The sequence below is a fragment of the Cavia porcellus genome, unplaced genomic scaffold (genome assembly GCF_034190915.1).
Source record: "Cavia porcellus strain 051 isolate PalLab524CR breed Dunkin Hartley unplaced genomic scaffold, mCavPor4.1 scaffold_25, whole genome shotgun sequence".
Classification (NCBI taxonomy): Eukaryota; Metazoa; Chordata; class Mammalia; order Rodentia; family Caviidae; genus Cavia; species Cavia porcellus.
In genome coordinates, this window is record NW_026947508.1 from 26,430,921 (window position 1) to 26,451,486 (window position 20,566).

At 45.8% G+C, this 20,566-nt stretch overlaps 1 protein-coding gene across 1 annotated transcript in view; it reads left to right on the top strand.

Moving 5' to 3' along the window:
- Positions 1 to 20,257, top strand: part of CUNH1orf94 (chromosome unknown C1orf94 homolog) — a 38,765-nt gene extending 18,508 nt beyond the window's left edge. Inside the window, exons 2-7 of the mRNA XM_003471069.4 lie at positions 551 to 1,239; positions 4,392 to 4,640; positions 5,886 to 6,061; positions 11,140 to 11,220; positions 14,746 to 14,942; positions 19,814 to 20,257. Coding sequence (XP_003471117.3) covers positions 551 to 1,239; positions 4,392 to 4,640; positions 5,886 to 6,061; positions 11,140 to 11,220; positions 14,746 to 14,942; positions 19,814 to 19,889 — 1,468 coding nt within the window. The 3' untranslated portion in view covers positions 19,890 to 20,257. The remainder of the gene's footprint in view (positions 1 to 550; positions 1,240 to 4,391; positions 4,641 to 5,885; positions 6,062 to 11,139; positions 11,221 to 14,745; positions 14,943 to 19,813) is intronic.
- The last annotated feature ends 309 nt before the right edge of the window (positions 20,258 to 20,566 follow it).

A 20,566-nucleotide genomic window follows, 5' to 3' on the forward strand; every position in this document is an offset into this window, starting at 1 on the left:
TGTTCCTGGCAGCACTCTGCCTACATAACGGAGAGGTTGACACAGGGCAGTAGCCAGGAGGTTCTGTTGCCTTGGGCGTGAGACTATGGACCCATACTTTATGTATTACTGGCGCAGAATTCTGTACCAGCCTGTGCCCTCGGACCCCTGAGCTTCAGCAGAACCCAGCCGCCAAAAGGCTCACTTGGGGACAGAAGGAAGACTTCCAGTTTGTAACTATGCCTATTCTGATGAATTGTCAGTTGTGGGCGGCTAACCCTTTGGTTCTGTGTGGCAACAGGTGACTCATGTGCCTTCCTGTTTCTGTCCAGGTGTGTGTGCCTCAAAATACATACATAGGGTACTGTCATGCCCCGTGGGGTAGCGTTGAGCCCCCTTGGGAGTTCACATAATGATTGTTTTTGCATCCTCAAAGGAAGTGACAGGACTTTCTTATCAGAAAAGTAGTTTTCATTAGGCATGTGTCCACTGGCCCCTGGGGTAAGTGTCCTGCAGTAGAGCCCCCAGGGTGTAGGCACTAACACTGCTTGTCTCTCTAACTTGTTTGCAGAGCACTGGAGCTCAGCAGAGGCAGAGATGAGATTTCTCTCCTGGTGGAACAGGAATTCTTGAGCCTCACCAAGGAGCACCTCATCCTGGTCCAAGAGAGACCAGAGGAGCTGGAGGATGTTGGTGATGATCCCCAGGGGACCAGAGAGCTGGCTCCTTGTGTTCTTGCACCTTTCCTGATGACAAGCAACAGTGAATGCCCAGGAGCCTCTCTCACTGCTGGTGACAGGCTTCAGGAGCAGAGGGTGGCCATGTCCATTACTGGCAGCCGTCAGGACTGCGATTCTGCCCTGCCTACAGTAACAGGCATCCTGCGTGCTGCCAAGATCAGGAGTGCCAAGGGGGCAGAGGATGGGGTCCCCAGTCTGGCTGACTGCAACTCAGAGATCAGCAAGCTCTTGGCCCAATTTCCACTGAAGACCACAGAAATGTCCAAAGCCCCTGACAACAAGATGTTGTTAGAGGAGACAAGGGTCATCAAGGACTTTCTGCAGAACAGCATTTTCAGTGGCTCTGGACCCAGAGAGCCCACGGGGCTAGGCCCCTTCATGCTCCTGCCTCCTCCACCACCTCCTGCACATCTGGACAAGCTCTCTGAGCTCCCTGGCCAGAAGAGACAGCTCCCAGTGTTTGCCAACATCTGTTCCAAGGCTGAAGCTGACCCCGCCACAGAGGGGCATCACTTGATGGGTGAGTGGGGCTAGGATCCCATAGAGAGTGTCCTACAAGGAGAAAAGTCTCCCAGGAAGCCAGGCAGGGCTCCAGTGCGTGGACAAAGTATCCTTGTGCAAAGCAAGACAAAATACCCTCTCTGGTGGGACCAGGCTCCCAGGTGCAGGGTGGCTTTGGCCTCCTGTCTTGGGCATGCACAGGCAGGGCATGGTTGTGGGGCAAGCATAGAGGCACCAATCCCAGCCCACTTTGTGAGGAGAGATAAGCACCCTGCAGTGGAGCCTGTAGTGACTGGTTCAGCTTTTGATTCCACCAGGTATCCAGAGCAAATTGGAGGCTCTGGGTGACACTGAAGCATGAGAACTTTCAGAAGGCCAGGAGAAGGATTTGATTGACTTTGATGGAGGTATCTGCTCTGGCTGACAGGCCTGTCCTCTCCAGAGCAAGGGAATGCATAAGTTATCCAGGCACAGGGACTCAGAAAAGTACCTTCCCATCCCCTAATTGAGAAGTCCATATCCTCAGGAAATGAAATCACCCCCCCCAACCTCAAACCAATCCCTACCACCACCCCAGGATTCTTCTTTTGTTTTGATCTCACCACTCAGACTGAATGGTTCTAGGGAGACAAATGGATAGCAAGTGGCATTCGCCCAGGGGCGGCCGTCACTAAGAGAGTAGATCATGCTCATGCCAACCAAAAGAAGAATCACTTTCAGACTGTGTGCATGGATGGGTAGCTGAGAGATACTTGTATCCAAAAGGTCCAAATCCATCTCTCTGAGAAAGCAAGATCACCTTCAAGAACATCCTATATTCTGGAGCACTGTAGGGAGCCCAGGAAATTGGAGTCAGGGACAGCAAGCGGGAGCTAGTGGCAGGCAGGCCTAACAGAGCCATCTGGGATGATGGGTTGACAGTGGGAGGGGACTCAGCCCTTCCCTAGGGGATGGGGACCTTTCTCCTACTCCTTCTGCTGGAGGGACCCATAGAGGACTCATGGATACCTCTATGCTGGGTGGGGCTACCAAATTGGACATGGTCCTTCCCACCCAGCCTCTCCATCATTTGTGTCTGTGCACAAATGTATGAGCAAAGGTGTGCCAAAGGAAACACTGCCAGTGTGAGTGTATTTGTTAGAAAATGCAGGAGTGGTACATCCACGTGTGTCTGTGTGTATGTTTGTTTGCCCATGTATCTGTTATGGGTATGATTTTGTGAATGAGGGAAAGGAGAGACTGGCAAGGGTGTGTGTGTGTGTGTGTGTGTGTGTGTGTGTGTGTGTGTTTACACTCCCATGCCCTGGACTCAGAGGAAGCAACCTTATAGATGTTTAAAGAACTGTAGATATGTGAGAGAGGTTGCCGGTGTGTATGTCTCTGGGGAATGGACTATTATTAGTTGCTATGTTATTTCAGTACACTAGCTAGGGGCTAAACTCAGCAACTAGAGAAACTCTTGGATGAGACTCCAGGGACATGTTTTGCTAAAATGTCATTGTATCCTGTATTGGCCCAGGCTGAAACATCACTTTCCTGTGTTGATAGTGCCAGGCCGGGCCCAGTCCTAGGCAGACTGTATCCCCAAAGTCCTCACAATTGGGAGCCCAAGAATTGGTGTGATAAAGTATACTCCAAGCAGGTAGCACTAAGGAACAAATCCTCTGATTTGGCCATGACTGGAATCCTCAGGTGCCTAAATTGTGTTCAATATAGTGTAGATGACTTTCATGGCCAACCTCTGTGGAAACTTCATAGCCACCACATAGGGAAAGGAGAGAAGAAGAGGAGGAGGAAGAAGAAGAAAGAAGGAGAAGGAGAAGAAGGAGTGAAGGGGGATGACAGTTCAGGGCCTTCAACCAGGGGGAGATATATATATATATACATATACATATACATATACATATACATATATCCCCTCAGATACCAAAGCGGCGGGTGCTCAGGTCCTTATGTAAAATGGCAAATAACCAGAGCACATCCTCCTACATACTTACCCTCCTTTATAGTTTAAATCATCTCTAGATTAGTTATGATACCTAATACAATGTAAATGTTATATAAATAGTTGTTTTACTGTATTGTTTAGGAATAATGACAAGAAAAATGTCTGTGCGTGTTCAGTAAAGGTACAATTTTTCAGGATATTTTTCATTCATTCTTACATAGACACATTTAATTCTGTTTGAAACCTTTCCAGTGCTAAAAGGACATGTGGGTGGAAGCACGGCTGAGGAGGACCCCATCATGGTGCAGGCAGTATTCCTACACTTGGGGATGAACGTACAATCTATTTGGACAAGACCAGAGCCTGGCACCAGTTGGGTCCCTCCAGAACACTCCAATGATGCTTCCCAGCCTGTTGCACCTTCCTCTCCAACCACCTTACGTGCAACCACTTGCTGAAACCCTATTTCCTTCTGAGAAGAAAGGACCTTCTCAGCCAGCATCTTCTCTTGCTTTGTCCCTTTGTCACCTCATGTTGCCCATCTGCCTTGTCTTGGAGCTATTTCCAGCATGTCTCTCTCTTCTTGGTTGTTGTGAGCTCCTGCAGGGCAGAGTCTGGCTCTGACTCATCACTGTGTCCCCAGCACTCAGGGCAGGGCCTGGAAATGACAAGTGAGCTGAATTGCCTCTGAGCAATACAGCAGAGTTAAGAGTCCATGGTGAAGGACCAAGCCGTGTGGCTCTGACTGCATGTTCTGTTGAGATGTGTCTTCTCCATAAGTCATATGATCCCTGGTGGGAAGAACTGTGTTCAGGTTATCCTTATGTCCCCAGCCTGACACTTGGAAGGCTAGAAGGAAGTGAAGAGACAAGGAAGGACAGAGAGCGGAGGGATGGAGCAAGGAAAAAAGAAAGAAATGAAGTTGGGGAAAGGGAAGGACAAAGATAAATATGGATGGATAGATGGATGGGTGGATGGATGGATGGATGGATGGATGGGTGGATGGATGGATGCATGAAACAGTAAGGCCAAACTAGGCACTGATTAAGGAAAACTTTAGGGAGATACTTGGGGCTGTACTTGGCTGAATGAGAATCCCCAGACTCAAGTGAGCCCCAGATGGGTGTTGCAGGGAAGCCACCATTTAGTCCAGAAGAAGGCGGCCCACTGTGTCTAGCACTTGGCCTTCCGGAGGCTTTGACTCAGTTTTCTTCCTGCCGTAGAATGGAACCCTGGCATGAAGGAGCTGACCAAGAATCAAGAAAGCCTCTTTCTCAACCAGTGGCCTCAGAATCAAAAGGACACTTGTGGAGAAGAGAGTCACAGTGACCCAGTGGGCACCATGTCCACCAAGAAGCCTGCATGGCCAGCTGAAAAGAACCTGCTGTATGAGTTCCTTGGGACTACCAAGAACTCAAGTGGACAACTGAAGCTCTGCAGCAAAGTGGACGTGGATGGGCTGGAGCTAAAGCGTAAGTTTACCGTACCCAGAGTGGGGCTGTGGAGGAAAGGGTTCCCGAGACTCAGACCCAGCGGCTGTGTCTTATCCAGAGTCAAGGTTTTCCTTGGGTGTCAGTATTTTTAAATCCTTAAAATGGGGAAATAACTTTCCCCCCATATCCTTTATTAGGAATATAATTTCTAGAGAATTGTAGTTTGTTTGCAAAAAGTCCTGACCTAGGTTACATATCAATAGCTTCTCAGATTTCCCAAGTCAAAAAAAATCATGATGTAGATTATGATTATTTCTACACTGAGATTATTCATGTCCCTTTTGTCTCTCACTTGCCTTCCTATATCTTTTTTAATCAAAGTTCTTTTCCAAGAAAGATGCCAATACAAGGGAAACTGAGGACCCATTTGTGATTGCACAAACCCACAGGACATCTTTCAGAGGAGGAGAATCTGGGGTTCATATCTGGAAATGACTCAATGTCATTTATTCTTTTTTTTTTGTCTTTTTAGTTTTTATCCGTACCAGGAATGGAACTCATAACCACACACTTGCAAGGCAGGCGCTTATGCCTGCTAAATCCCCAGCCCCACAATGCCACTTATTATTTTAGGCTAATTTTGAGTCAGCCCAAATTGAATTATTTGAATGTGTTAGAATGTTAAAAAAGAAAAATATTCTCAATCAGACATAATGGTTCATCCCTGTATTGTCAGTACTTGGGAGACTGAGGCAAGAGGATCTAAAATTTAAGGTCAGCCTAAGAAATTTAGAGAGATTCTGTAACCAAAAAAGTTACCAGTATAGATGCAACAGCCAGTGCAATATTCTCAGTTCTGAGTGTATGGCACTGCTTGGGGGCTGCCTTAATCATTTGAATCCCAAATGGCATAGAATTTGTTTGTATAAAGACAAATTTTTCTAAAGCATTGGAAAGAATTTGATTTTATAAATGCTCTAGGTGAAATCTAGCCAGAGCAACCTGGTTATTGTTTCCTTTGATATCCTGCCTCCTTCACTAAGAATGGTGGAAAGAGAGGCTCTAAGCCAGACAACAATGCTAGGGTTTTCATTCCTTCAAAACAGGCCAGGTGTGATCTAATGATGTTTCTTATAGTTGAGACTCACCACGACTTTGAAGAACCTCTTGGAGTTGAGATGACTAGACCCCTGAGAACAGAGCTCTCCAGTGATGGCCCTGGAGGCATCCTGTCCTCTCTCTGCCTCAATCATTGAACAGATTTCCCTCTCCTGTGACTTACAGTTAACCCGCCGGTAACAGCTGCAGAGAAGAACAATCTTAAGTACACAGGGAATGTTTTCACCCCACGCTTTGCCACAGCTTTGACCTCACCCTCCATGAACCAGCCGTTCTGGCTCAATTTGAACTGCCCACCTCCACAGGTGTTCGGCAATCACTCTGCCTTCCCACAGTATCAGGTGAGTGGTGGCTGTGGCCCTCCTGGCCATGGTAGAGTATCCATATCTATATGGTTTCTGGGTGATAAGAGAGGTGTGGTATACAGGAAGCCAGCTGCTGGAAAATCCTGACTTCCTTTGAACACCATCTATATACTCCAGAGACCTTATGGGGACAACAGTAAGACACTATCAGTGTGGTGTCTCATCCATTATTGCTTTCATTGTGACCACATCAAACCAACCAGTAGGTATACACACAGGCGTGCATATATCTTTCTAATTTTCTACTACTTGAATTCTAGTTCACATTGTGTTATTTATTTCAGCACTCTTTGCTATCTTTGGCTCGTTAAGTGCTTGTCTCCCAAGATAGGAGGGATGTCATGGTCCTTGTTTCTCACCTGCTTCCTGTAGCTTCTGTGGCATATATATTAGATTACTTAGGACAATTCCAGCTTAGGTCTTTTGTCTGAGAGTAATTATTTATGGCACCCTCTCAAGTGTCATAGTTTGGATGACAGATAATGACCACCTTATTTAAACCATACCCAGAAAGTCTGGATTTAGACCAGCCAAGGTGTCCAGGCACATGTTCTTGGTCTTTGGCTCCTGGCAAAGAAGGAATTAGTGGCCAGACATAAAAGGATGGTGAAACACTTGTAGCAGGGCTTGAAATTTTACACACAGAATTTACTTATGCAGGGAAAATGTAGTTTCTTTATTTTGTCCATTTAACTTGATATCCCTTAAGAGATGCAGCCCACTCAGCAGAAGGAGAAAAGAATCAAATAAATGTCCATTCTGGTTTAAGCTTTGTTCAATCCAATAACTTAAATAGTCCCTTTAGATAGTGCTCAGTTTTTTCAGGAAAGATGTTCATGTAAGATTTCTCAGTTTTCTGCTCCCCTTCCTGGCTCCTCTTCAGGATGGCATGCAGTTGGGTGGGGAAAGTATAAGAACTTGGGCTTGTGTGTCCAATACTTTGGCCATCTGCTGCCCCACCCTGGCCTGGCAATGCCTGGAAAGAGGAAACAGGGAAGCAAATATGCTGGTATTTGGACGGTCTTTCTCCATGTCCTTTCCCCACTCACTACCCCTTTGTACCTTGCATCATTTCCTCTACTACAAGAGCAACAGACTTATATTTTAGATGCCCTGTGCAGAAGGGGAAATTTTCTCTATTGCATATAAAGACTCTGTGAGCTGGTCCACTGGTGTAACTTCTGAATCATAAAGGAATTTAGCAAAGTCTAATTTTTCAGTTTTATATTTAAACTTGTTTGTTTACCAAAGAGAACAAGTACCACTCTCTGGCCAGGTACGAAAACCCTCATGCCTGCAATTGAAGTGAAGGATTGCAATGAAAAGTCATCTGTAAAGGGGAAAGTAGTGGGTCAGTTTCACATTAGTGATATCATCTTTACACAAGTCTTGAGAGAAGCGTTCTGTTAATTGATTTACAGATTCTGTCCTTGTTCCATTTCTTCCCTTGATCTTTGGAGTTTGCTTATCCACTGTTTGTCTATTTACATCTTCACTGATTTGATAATTTCTATTTATTTAGTCATTGGCTTACATAATTTCAGAAGCCTTTGTTTCATGCTTACTGTTACCTTAGCGTTATGTTAAGTGAGGATATTCAAAGATGACAAAGAGTCTTGGAGTGTAGTGCAAGTTAGGAATAAATGAAAGACCCACGGGGTGCACTTCAACCTTTAAAAAAAGAAACGGGTGAATAATTTTATTTAGTGTAAATGCATTCAGTCTAAAAAACACTCATAGAGCTCACATGTAAAGCTAACGGTTTCCTGTACAAAGTGCGGAAGGTATCTCCTTGCTATCTTAATTCCTTCTTAGTTGACTTGTTGAAGGGAGTGAGATTGGACACATTTTCTGAGCACGAAGGTCCGCTGTTTTCAGAGACACTGGTGTTTGCATTGCAGGGTGCCTACAATGAGGCTCCCTAGCTGTGGACACAAGCCGAATAAGGGCCTGGCAGAAGGACCTAGGGGCTCTATAATGGACATCACTGAACTCAGCTGTAAAAGGAATTGAGTCTCCCAAGTAGTAACACAAGATACTCTCACACAGCTTCTTAGTACCATAATGCTACCTAGCTTCAAGACAACTGATCAAGGGCTCTGGGACAATAGAGAGAAGGCAGATTTTGAAATCTGTAGACTTGGGTATAAGGGCTCTGCTGCTTCCAAGTTGTGTGACCTAAGGCAAGTTAGTCAGCTGCTCTGAGTCCTGGCTTCCTGTTTGTGAAATGAGTGCATTGTAATTATAGCAGAAGCAGCGCAGGATGTTTTGGTTGTAAGAATTAATTGAGTCTATGGATGGAAAAGTACGATATAGATGTGCGATTTTTATTATTATTTGGCTGTGAACTTCCAAGAAAGCAGGACCTTGAGGAAGCAGAGAGGAGAACTGGGCCTGATCTTTCCTGGTCTCTTCCCTGTTTGGCGTTAGAAATAAGAAAAATATAAAGTCCTAAATTTAGTTTGCTTGGATCTCTGTGGTAGAGAGACTCAGAAACAGAAAGATAAAGTCCCCAATACCCAGGTGCTCTAGCAGCTCCAGGTATGCTTGGCATAAAAGGACACTGCTCCCCATTAAGGAGAGATGCTGTGTGGGAAAGAGCTTTAGCCTCAAGCCAAAAAGAGCGAATGTTTATTTACTCTTGCTTGGGATTTTGCAAAACTACAATTCTAACAACTGGAAATGTCCTTAAAGCTGAATGGTGTGGCTCATACTGATGTTTGAGGCAATGTCTCCTTCAAGGATGGAGCAGGGATGGGCATTGTGCATCTCCCCACCCTGATCCTGTGGTGGCCTGGCACAGGACATGTGTGGGCCATGGAGGCCTCTATGCTGCTCTCTGGCCCTGGGAAAGTGGCTCAGTAGGCAGAGTTAAGTGCTAATAGGATCAGAAAGGGGTAAAATTAGGGGAACGCTCATCAAACTGCCCAGTGGCCTTGTAGCCTACTTAGTGCTAGAAATGGACAGAGCCACTCCTCTGTGTGTCCTCCTTATCCAGGCTCTGAACAAGGCCAGTGTCACAGCGAACAGAGGGGTCATGATGGTGAGTGAGGCCGCCCTGGCTGCAGGGCCTGGAGGAAAGGGAACAGGGGGCTGATTTCAGGTGAAAGTCTCATGGAAGTAAGATGCACTAGGCACTGAAATGTCTGAAGTGACACAGACCCTGGAGCAGACAGCAGAGAGGCGCTTGCCTGGAGATTGTTCTGTCTTGGGTATCTGAAGGGTGGACCACTAGGAAAGTTAGGGGGAGCCTGCAAGTCAGAGGCTCTGAAGCCTTTCAAAAGGACCCCATGGACTTTGGGGATGTCTTTTTCTTTTTCTTAGAGAAAAAAGCAAAACAGAAAAAAGGGTGGAAATAACAGAATTTTAAAAAAAACAGTAAGAAATCACTAGTTGATAAATTACATATTATTATTTTAGAAGTAGTTGCTCAAGTCACAAAATCAAAGCATAAAAAGTAGACAGTCAGGGGGCTGAGGATTTAGCTCAGCGGCATAAGCGCCTGCCTTGCAAGCAGGCAGTTGTGAGTTCGATCCCCGGAACGATAAAAAAAAAAAAAAGTAGAGAGTCAAATAATGACAGCACAAACCATTCAGTTTGATGAACTAACAAAAACTTAGTATGGTTATCTATCTTGTGCCCTTATACATACAGTTATATCCTTTAGAGCACTTTCTTTTCTTTTCATTATTAAAATATCTATTATACATTTTGGATCTTATTAATCTTTCAGCTTTTATTATTATTTTTATGCTAGAGAGACAATGTGATATTTACAAATGTGAGTCTGATTTGTTTCACTTATGAGGATAGTCTCAAATTGCCTCCAGTTACCTATAAAAGCCTCAAGATCATCCTTCTTTATAGCTGAATATTATTCCACTGTATAAAAATACCACATCTTTTTCATGTATTCTGCGGTTGGTGGGCATTTTGCTTGTTTCCAAGATTTAACTATTACAAATTGCTTGAGGGAGTTCTTAAGAGCATAGTAAAAGCTGTCACTACATTGGTCGTTGGCAGAAGTCATACCCAAAAGGGGAGCAGCGCATCAATAGGGTAAAAAACGCTCTGAGAAGATGTCCTGTCCTGGGCTGACAGCCGCATTGGCCTCTGAGCCTCTTTGTAGGGGAAACTCTGGCTTGGCAGCTAGAGGCACAGTCTGAGACTAGAGTGGTCATCGGTTGGCTCAGCCTCAAGAGTTTAGGAGTGTGTGTGCCTTGTGCTTGTGTGTGGACAAATGCATGCCCCACATTCTCCCAGACAGAGCTGTGAATACTCCTTCCACTTCCCATGTGACTGAGCTGCCTGCCACAGCGCCTTTTCAAGGGAGGGTGCAGGGGGAGATGATGGACAGACTTAACATTTACAGAGCCCTTACTGTGCGCCGGATACTGTTCTCAGTGCCGTACATGCATTAACTCATTTTCTCACCCTGTCCCTCCCTGAAAGCTACAGCATCAGGAGTGTGGCAGACATACACATGCAGAGCAGCAGAAGCTCAGGCTAACACGCCTAAGGTCAAAGCTGCACCCTTGTGTGCAGAAAACACAGACATACGGACACAGTCACAAACATGCATGTAGGTGGACTTAAATAGCGTGAGTGTACACACACACACACGCACACACACTCAGATGAGACAGATAGAGGCAAGACATTCACGAAAGTTGGGCAGACAGCACCTAAGATAATGTTGCTGTCTTCACAGGCTTTGCAGGCCTGAATACACAGGGCTGCAGATGAGAAAAAAGGGGCAGAGAGGTGAGTCACAGAGCCACTCAGGGAAGATCTGGAAACCAAGGGGTAGTCAGACTCCTGAAGCTATTATTTCAGTCACTCCAAGGAGGCTTGAAGCTTAGCAAATGAGGTGTGCTGTGAAGCATGAAGCATACTTGTCCCAGCCTGACTCCAGCGGTGGCCACAACTGTGAGGGGCTAAACTCAACCCTGACTGCAGACCCAGCTTGTGGGCCCGAGAGATGAAGCTGCACAGCTCAGCCTCTGACGGGGAGCCCTTGCCCAGCAGCACTGAGCCTCTGTGTCTTCTCCTAGGGCGGTGTGTACCCACAGAGGTCACCCAGGATGCCCTATCAGCAGACTGTGCCTCCTCAGCTAGGCTGCTACTCCAGACAGGTGAGTAGGTGACCTCTCTCCTCTGTCTCAGTTCCATGAAGGCCTTTGGGTTACAGGGCTTCTTCATCTTTGTCCAGCTGGTCATCTTCTGTACTTCTGGCCCATTATTGGCTCTAGTGTGCAGATACACATAGAGACCTGGGTGGGGAAACACAAACCAAGGCCCACTGTGATGGTAACAGCAGCCTTTCTGTGTACCAGGTCCTCCTCTAAGGGCTCCACCTGCACTAAATGAACCTTCAAAACCAGTCTGCAAGTAGATTATAGACGAGGAAACCGAGAAATATAGCGATTAAGTAATTTGTTTGAGGTCATACAGTTAACAAAATTTTACTTTGGCAATAAATGCCCTCAATGTTTCAGGGGCTTCTAACAATGAACATTCAATTCTCATTCAAGAGTCTAAAGGTTGGCTCACCTGGGCTGAGGATCAGAGCTGGACTGAAGATGCAGGAGCTCTTGTTATTCCAATAAGGACAGGAGTGCTGGGGGCTCTGAGGACACTTACGGTGCTTCCACAAGCTTCAGCACAGAAGTGATACTTGGAAATGTACCCGTTTTCCACTGGCCAGAGCAAATCACATGGCTCTGGCCATATTCCTGTGCTGGAGAGTACAGACCTCCTGTTCGATTTGAATTTTAGATCAACAATAAATAAAGTTTTAGTATAAATACTCATGTCTGAAATACTGGATGAGGACATATTTATGCTAAAAGATTTTTCATTGTTTATCTAAATATCAATTCAGTTGTGTATACTGCAGTTTTATTTGGTAGATCTGGCAACATCTTGTTTGCAGGTAGGTTGGAAATGAAAATTTGACGTCTGACCATGCAGCCTGGCACTCCCAATCACTATGCTTTGTCACCTTTTGTACACAGTTGCATTAAAACACAGTATTAGAATACAGCAGTGAGAGCAGCAGTGCAAACACACACACTCAGCAGCAGGTGGGAACGCAGACATGGTTAACACACGGACCAAGCAGCCTCAACCCACACGTACAAACACATACACATAGTACATGATCAGAGAGTAGTGAGTCTGCTGCCGGGTTGGGATATGAGGAAGATTGCTGGGAATGCAGGGCATAGAGGGCTCAGGAGATCAGGTTGCCATATCCCCAGGCTGGTGTTGCCCTCACACACGTAGATGGACACTCCCATGCCCAAACTCTATGTTCTTCTGCTTCACTTCTTTCTCCAGGGAGCTCTGCCTTTTCTCTACAGACTGCATCTCTGACCTGAAATATGCTAGAACGTTTGGGAAGGTAGAGATGGGCCCATAGGTGTAAACCACTCTATTATGTGAGCTGAGACTGCTTTGTCTGCAGTGAGGCAGGGATGAGAGAGTCTGCCATGGGAAACCCCAGCCACATCCCTTTCACCCCAACAGTGAAATTTCTACCTGCTTCAAAGAAAAGATTTTTAGACAATTATGCGTGTGCACATATGTGCATATATTTCAAGATAGAAATATAAAAGCATAGCAGAAGATTAAAAACCTAGAGGCAGTCATTGTTTACTGATTTCTGACATAGTCTTTAAGTGATGTCTATTCAGATAAACATTTCTGTAAAAATGAAGCTTTCCAAGTATGCTGTTCTGCTGCTTTCTGGAGATGGTTTCAGAGCAGTGGACAGAGCCTTGGTGATGGCTTTTATCCATCCCATGGAATCATGGTACATTTTCAAACAACTCGTCTGTACTCAGAGAGTCACCTTTTCCATTCAAGTCTCTTCTAGGATCAGGCTTTTCCTCCAGTCACAAAGAAGGGAGAGTTCCCTCCTCGGGCTCCACAGGGACCTGCCTTAGGAAGTGGCCTTCTGTGTCTGTTTGATGAGCTCCTGGCATGTTCGCCCTTGGTCCCCTGGGTTTCTGTGCCTGTGTCCATCATCACCAGACCTTGCATCGTCACTGTGGGAATAATGGCAAAGGCCAGGGAGGGGCTCAGCTTTTAGAGATGGCACAGTAAGCAAAGCTAGAAAGGGGTACAGGCTCTGGGCATGGCCTGTGGGTGGCTTAGTTTAGTTTAGTTTTGTTTGACTGGGGATTGCACTATACTACATCCTCAGCCCTTTCTTAATTTTTAAATTTTGAGGCAGAGTCTTGCTTATTTGGTTGGGTTTGAATTTGAGATCTTCCTGCCTCAATTTCCCAGATTGCTGGGATTTCAAATGAGTGCCATTACATCCACCTCCCACTGAGGTTCTAACTGCAGTTTAAAACTGATGACACCCACTGAAAAAGTCACTTGACTTGTCCAAACCTCAGTTTCCTCATCTCCAAAATGGGAATAATAATGGCCCTACCTCACTGGGCTGCTTGAAGTTTCAATGAGAGAATCTATGTGAAGGTCTGGCACTCACTGAGCATTCAAACGTGCTGAGCTGAGTGAGTTGTTATTGGCTTGGGGTACTTAGAGGCTCTCCTAGTGCCATTCTCCTGAGCATCAAGACTCCAGAATCTTGGTGGTAGTGTGGAAATTCAGAAGCTTTGCCATGTTTTGGCTGAAACTGCCCTCAGCACACAAAAGATGGATAGATATTGGCTCCATAGGAGACAACATTTCTGATTTTGTCAGCAGTAGGATATAGTGCTCAGGAGGTAATGAACTCCCTGTCGTTTCAGGTATTTAAACAGATATTGGTGTGCCTTCTCTCCTCCCTGGCAGTCATTCACTGGGCATGTGTTTATTGAGCAGTCACTGTGTACTAGGCACTATCTTGAAGCTGGGAGATGTCAGCCAATAAGGCAGAGGGTATTCATGCCTTGTCAGGAGAACCAGAGCTCAGTTCTTGATGAGAGTTTCTTCAAGGCAGTCTCAGAATCCCCCTAAATTCTTGTCTTTCCTTTGGGCTTGAGCTGAGCCCTGTTGTCCACTCGGCCTTTCTGCTAGTTTCACATTGTCAGATTAGGTAGCAACTAGTCACGTGTGGTTCTGTAAATTTAAATGAACTTAAATGTAAAATTAAATGACATCCCCAATTCTGTTCCTCACTTCCACAAGCCGGATCTCAAGGGCCCAGGGGAGACTTATGTGGCTACCATGCTGGACAGCATGGACAGACCACTTCCACCCCCGAAGGAATTTCCCCTGGGCAGGGTTGTCTTCAGCTCGGAATCTGCCAAGATGGTGAGATAGAAGCCAGGGCTATGTAAATCACAGCAGATTTGCTTGGGATAATAAACGCTTTAAAAATGAACAAGGAGCTTTGGGGATGGTTATTGACAGAGGGAAAGAAAGAAAGACAGAGAAGAGAATGGAAATAATGTTGGATTGCTATTTATTTTGTGCCTGTCTCTTTACTTACATCAAGTAACATGATCCCCTCACGCTGTAGATAGTGTTTGTCTACTTTACAGATGAGGCAATTGAGACTAAGATAAATTAGGTAACTTGCCAGCCTCACTTAGCCCTGGGCTTTTTCCATCCCTACATAGAGACTGAGCTGTGGCAGCTGGGTAATTTAGGGGTAAAGCTGGGAGATGATGACCTTACCCTCTCTCCTCTCTGACCCTCAGGTGACACTCTACAATCCACAGCAGATGGGACAGCAGATCTTCCGCTCTTCCTACACCCCCCTGCTGAGCTACATCCCTTTTGTCCAGCCCAACTACCCATATCCACAGAGGACACCTCAAAAGCTGCCCACCAATCCCAGAGACCCTTCTCCTATGGCAGGAGATGGGCCACAGTACCTCTTCCCCCAAGGATATGGGTGAGTTCTACAACTACACTGGAGAAACCAGCTTGTATTTGGAGAGCTTCTAAAGAGGGGAGGAGAATGAGTTGGGGTCCCTGGACCCTTGCTTGGTCTCTGTAGCTCATGGCGGTGAGAAGGTAGAGTCTTCTATTGTGACCAGGCTGGCGTGGAGGTGAACATGCTCCAGAGGTATGATTTAGGCTGCAACTCTACAGTCTGGCTGCCATGTCAGAAGCAAAGACACCCAACTCCATGGGCAGTGGCAGGCAGTGGGGCATGACACAGTGTGCTTGCCCGTTTGCTTGGTTTACAATAGGACATGGCCAGGTAATCCGCTTATGACTTTCTTCCCCACTGGCTGCACCCTGAAGTTCTTGCCAAGCAAATCTCCTGAATACCCCCTTGACATCCCACATGGCATCATTCTTCTGGGTCTAAATTTCCAAGACATACCATGGGATGTATGTGCCCCAGGTTGAGAAATTCAGTTTCTAAGGATTAGGACCAAATTACTCAACCTGACATTGATTCCCATCTAGCTACTTTCTCTGCGGTGTCTGCCACACATCCCCAAACTAACATCCTTTCAATCAGCATTTTTTCAATATCTTGTTAAAAGGGGTAATTGCTAGAAAGAGGTTTCAGTAGTCAGACCTGTTTGGGAAAAGCTGTGAGAAACAAAGATAAATAGATTCCTTAACTGTTGGAATTCCTGGATCATTTAATTTCCTAGGGTGTGTGGGGAACATTTGAGAAGGTGGTCGATAATGTTATTTGAACATGATAGCCACAACCCCAGTCAACTATTTCTCCCGACTCCCATTCCTTTTTCCCTGCCTCCCCACCCCTTGTTTTTATAGAATACATTGTGGTGTATTTCACCCAACACACCCTAGGAAGTACTGTGTTAATTTCTGTAGTTAATTTGAATTTAGCCTGCAGGGGACCCACAGATGAATAGGACCCACTTCCTCTCTTCAGAGAGAAGAGAGCAGATGAAAGGTGGGCACAACATGTTATTGCCCTGGCAAAAAAAAAAAAAAAAAAAAAAGCAACCAAAGAGGTAGCCCTGAGGCCAGAGGAGGAACCCCGCAGTGAGCCATGAGCGTGGAAGGTTCAACAGACAAGGGATCCGGGACCTCAGACGGGAAGGTGCGCAGTGAGCTGGAAGCCTGGGAATCGGGGCTTCTGGCTGAAGTATTAGATTTATTTCTGAAAGAGGCGGAAAATAGGATTGGAAAGGGGAGGTTAGCATTGGATTATTACAGGCTTTTTTGCAGCTAACCCTGGGGAGCCAAGAATTTGTGCACTCAGAGTGAGTTGATGGGGGAAGAAGAAGAAAAGGGGAAGAAAGAGAATGGAGGAAGAAGAGAAAAGATACAGTCTGGAGTCGGCCTTGGGGATCCAAACAAGAGGTTATTCCTCAGAATCACCCTCTCACGTGTAGGCCAGGAAATAGCCCGTATTCCAGGCTGTGACTGTGGACTCAGGAGGTTTGTCCTGGGGAGGGAGGGTGGCCCGAGGTCTTGGTCAGGTATAGAAAGCACTGGCCAGAACAGTAGGAGTGGAAGAAGATGAGATGGTGTTTGCATGTCTGCAGAGGTGCAGGAGATGGGGAAGAAGGAGTGGAAAGGAGACTGAGGAAGGACTGTTTGAGAAGTAGGAGGGAGGGGGGGGGCCAGAGTCACTGGGGGCAAAGAGAAGGGTGATGAGTGAGGAGCAGCGGTCAGCAGGGGGAATGGCACCCTGAGGGGGTGGGGAAGCCAGGACAGCAGGGAATCGGTTTGCATCACTCTCAAAACGATGATGTGTGTTGTATCCCAAGAAGACTGAGTCAGTGTCTTCTGGTGCCTGTCACTGGAGATTTAGAGTAAACAAGTCAGAGTATTTCTTCCTCTTCAGGAATTCCATCTAGTGGGGAACTAAACAACAAGGAGATGAGCAAGAAAACATGCGACACCAGGTGCTGGGGAAAAGGGGAGGAAGAACAGAGGGAGGTTTCTCAAGAGAAGAGCTGAATGAAATGAGAGCCTGAACCACGCATATAAAAGGGGAAAAAGAACTTAGGGTAGAGAGAATAGAAAGTGCAATGCATCCAGATAGTAACATCTGGATGGCTCACAATGAAAGAGAGAGTGAGAGTGGGCAGAATTGAAATCAGAGATAAGACTTGGTAAGCATGGTGAGTTTTCTTTTAAAAGCAGGAAGAAGCCATGAAGGCTTTTAAACTGCTGAGAATGTGGTCTAACTTTCTCTATGAAACAGATCATGTTTGCTAACGTATGAAGAATGGACTATACAGGGGTGAGCCGATGCAGGGAGCACAGCAGGAGCCTTGAGTACTGTTCAGGAAAGAGATGCTATGGACTTGATGAGGTGGTGAGTGTAGGAAAGGAGAAAAATGAAGTCATCTGGGATGTTCATTTTCCTGACAGAGTTGATGGTACTTGATGACAGTTGCATGTGAAATGTGGAAAGAGAAGAGCCAGGGTGGTTTGTAGGTTTAGATTTGTATAAATAAATGAGTGTCAAAATGCTAAGGTCAAGATGATTGGAGCAAGGATCTGTTTGTTGAGTTCAGTCTTGGACATGTGAACTTGGAGAAGCTTGTTAGACAAATGGGTGATTGACAAGGGAGGCTAAAAGTCAGGGGATAAATTTGGGAGTCATTAGCAAATACATGATTCTTAAAGATGGGGCCTTAGGATGGGATGCGATGGCTAAGTAGTGTGTAGTATAGAGAAGAAACCCGAGGGCTGAGCCCTGAGACAGCCAGCAGGCAGTAAGGCTGGAAGATGTAAAGGAACCAGCACAGAATCTAAAAAGACCTCCATTGAGAGGGGAGGCACACTACAGACTCAGGAAGGGAGCTGGAAGCCAAGCGCAGGAAGTGCTTTCTGGCAGAGAGAGGGAAAGATGGGAGAGTAATGGAAACTCACGCTCCACAGGAGGGAGCATGGGAAGCGCTAGAATGGTGATGGAGCTTAAGAGGGCTCCTGAGAGCAGCACAGCATGGCGCAGGTGAGGCTGCGTAGGCAGGAGACAGGTACTGCCAGAGCCTTTGTGGAGGATTTGGCCTAGAACACAGTCTAGGGTGTCCATAGAAGACAGAAGGCAGGAGACAAAACTGTGTGAAGTGGGAGAAGGAAAAGCAAGGGGCTTCCGCCGGGTCTTGGGGAAGAATGAGCAGAGGCGTTATTCTGCACATCTTCCTCAGGGCGGGATATCATGCAGTGTATCTTCTGAGCAATAATACATTTTAGATTTAAAAGGGCATGGGTAATAATTACACTGAAAAAAGCATGGTAGGTGCCCTGGACCACCCTCACCTCCTCCTTCTCCTTTGTCTCTTCCTCTTCCTTATCCCCTCTTCCTCCTCCTCTTCCTCATCCTTTGCTTCCTCCTTTCCCTCTGCCTCCTCCAGGGAGCATCTTTTGATAGCAGTAGTCCACATGTATCACTCCTTGTCATGGCCCTCTAGCTTACTTCCTATCCAGGCCAGGCCCTTGGTCCTTGATTCCCATCAGAAGTTCCCAAAGTGAAGCAGCTAGCTGCATGAGGTGTGGTAATCAGGACGTTTGTCACAAGAAATTTCTTCCTACAATTGTTACCACCTTTATTTTGTATAACAGTGAAATTTGGGGTTATCCTTGTAACAGTATCACTTTAATCATTCGTTATCCAAAATGACTTTTGAAAGAGAGAAAAAGTGTGTTTTACACCCTTGTCTAGTAGCACCAACTTCATGGTAGGGGCCAGAGGAGGTGCTGCGTATAAAATGGTCAATTGCCCAGGTGTTTTTCATGCTCTTGAAGAACTTATTTTAGTGTGAAGTGACTGAAACGTAACCAAAGCCTAGCTGGTCCAGGGATATTCCTAGAGAGAGACAGATACTGTTGGTTACCAACTGAGGCGTTCCAAATTAATGCAGTGTTTTGTTTCCATTACTTCTTCCTTCCTCTCCCCTGTCCTCCACCCACCCCGCCTTTGTTGTTTTATCAATTCACGAGAGGCTGCCTGGGACGTGAATCTGTTCTGCAATATGCATCTGCCCAGCTAAAAACTGATTGAGAATCCCTGGATTAGACTAAATCTAACTGTGCCATTTGCTCAGTTGCAATTTGTACTGAGCTCTGTTCTCATTCATTCAAAGCATTCCGGCAGATGGGTGAAGAAATTGTAATGGGATCCCAGGGGTGGGAGTACATCATCCCATCTGGAGAGTTCAGGGAAGGCTTCACATAGGAGATGGCTTTTGAGCCCAATGTTGAGGTATGAATAGGAGTGTCTCAAGAGAAAGGGCAGAGGTGTGCGTATTTCTTCTCTTCGAAAGTGGGCCGCCATCTTCTTGGCTCTTCTTTCTCTCAGGGCCTAGTGATACCACGGTGTTTACTTCTCTTAGTTATGTTGCAATGAGGGGCCTGGTTTTTAGGCAGTTGCTGGTCATGTAGAAAGTCTCCTGGAATTGTCTGAACCCTCAACTTTAATGCCTGGGCCTACTGCTATATTATCTGATGCTGTGGATACACCTAGTCCTCTAAGGCAAGTAGTGTGATCACGGGCATATAGGCGAGCTGCTCAGCTCCATAAAGACTTCTTTCTCTGTGTTTCTGGCATGGAGAGAGTTTAGGTCCCATAGAAGCAACTCTTACAGGCTTGCGGCAGTTTCCTGGTCCAAGTTAATGACACTAGAATTTATTGGCCTCTAATTGTGTCATTTTAATATTTTATTTTCCCAGAGCCAAAGTTTTTATTATGCTAAAGCTTTTAGCCTCCAAGCCTGTCACAGTTCTCACAGTCTTCAACTGCCACAGAATTAATTTTTTTCTAACTTCTCCAGTAACATCAGGAATTTAATCATGACAGCTATCCTTTCTCTCTTTCAGGTTCAACTCAACATCTGGCGGGACCCCGATGAACAGCCCTTATTTTTCGTCCAGTGGGAATGGGATCAATTTTTAGACTTCTTTTTTTTCCCCCTCCTCCCCTATAGCCCTTTGATCTAGGCTAAGAGCGCTAGCATTCTGGACTGTGTAATAGCTTGTTGTGAAGTTTCGAAAGCCAAGACTCAGACCAGGTCGTGGCCAGAAAACAGCAAGACCAGATTCACTGATTGACCATTTATGTTTGTAACGCACACACAGCCCCCTTCCACACAGCACAAGCCAACACATACCCTCCTGTTCACACTCACTTGGTCAACTACACAGGCACCTGTATTTCGCTAATATGAGTGAGTTTTATTTCTGTTGTTGTTAAAATAGGAGTAAGGCATTTACTTTTAGGAAGTTTGTATTTTATGATAAAACTCTGAACTGCATGAAACACATATGCTTGCTTATTTTTGTTATGATCTGTGTAATCTTTACTGCTCATTTTTCTCTGTGGAACTTTACATTTCCTCCAAACATGAAAGGATACCACAGGCTGGAGTCATCGGAGTACCGTCATCTGTAGATGTGGTACCCTAGGAATCAAGGTTGGGGACTTAACTCTTTTCTCCTGTGATCTACTTACTTCTCAACATCCCACTGTACGCATCCTGCTTTCTGGACATCATGAATGGAGTGAGCTCACCCATGTTTATTCCAAGTGGAGGTTTTACAGAAAGTCCCTTTTAGACACAAGATGGAAAACAA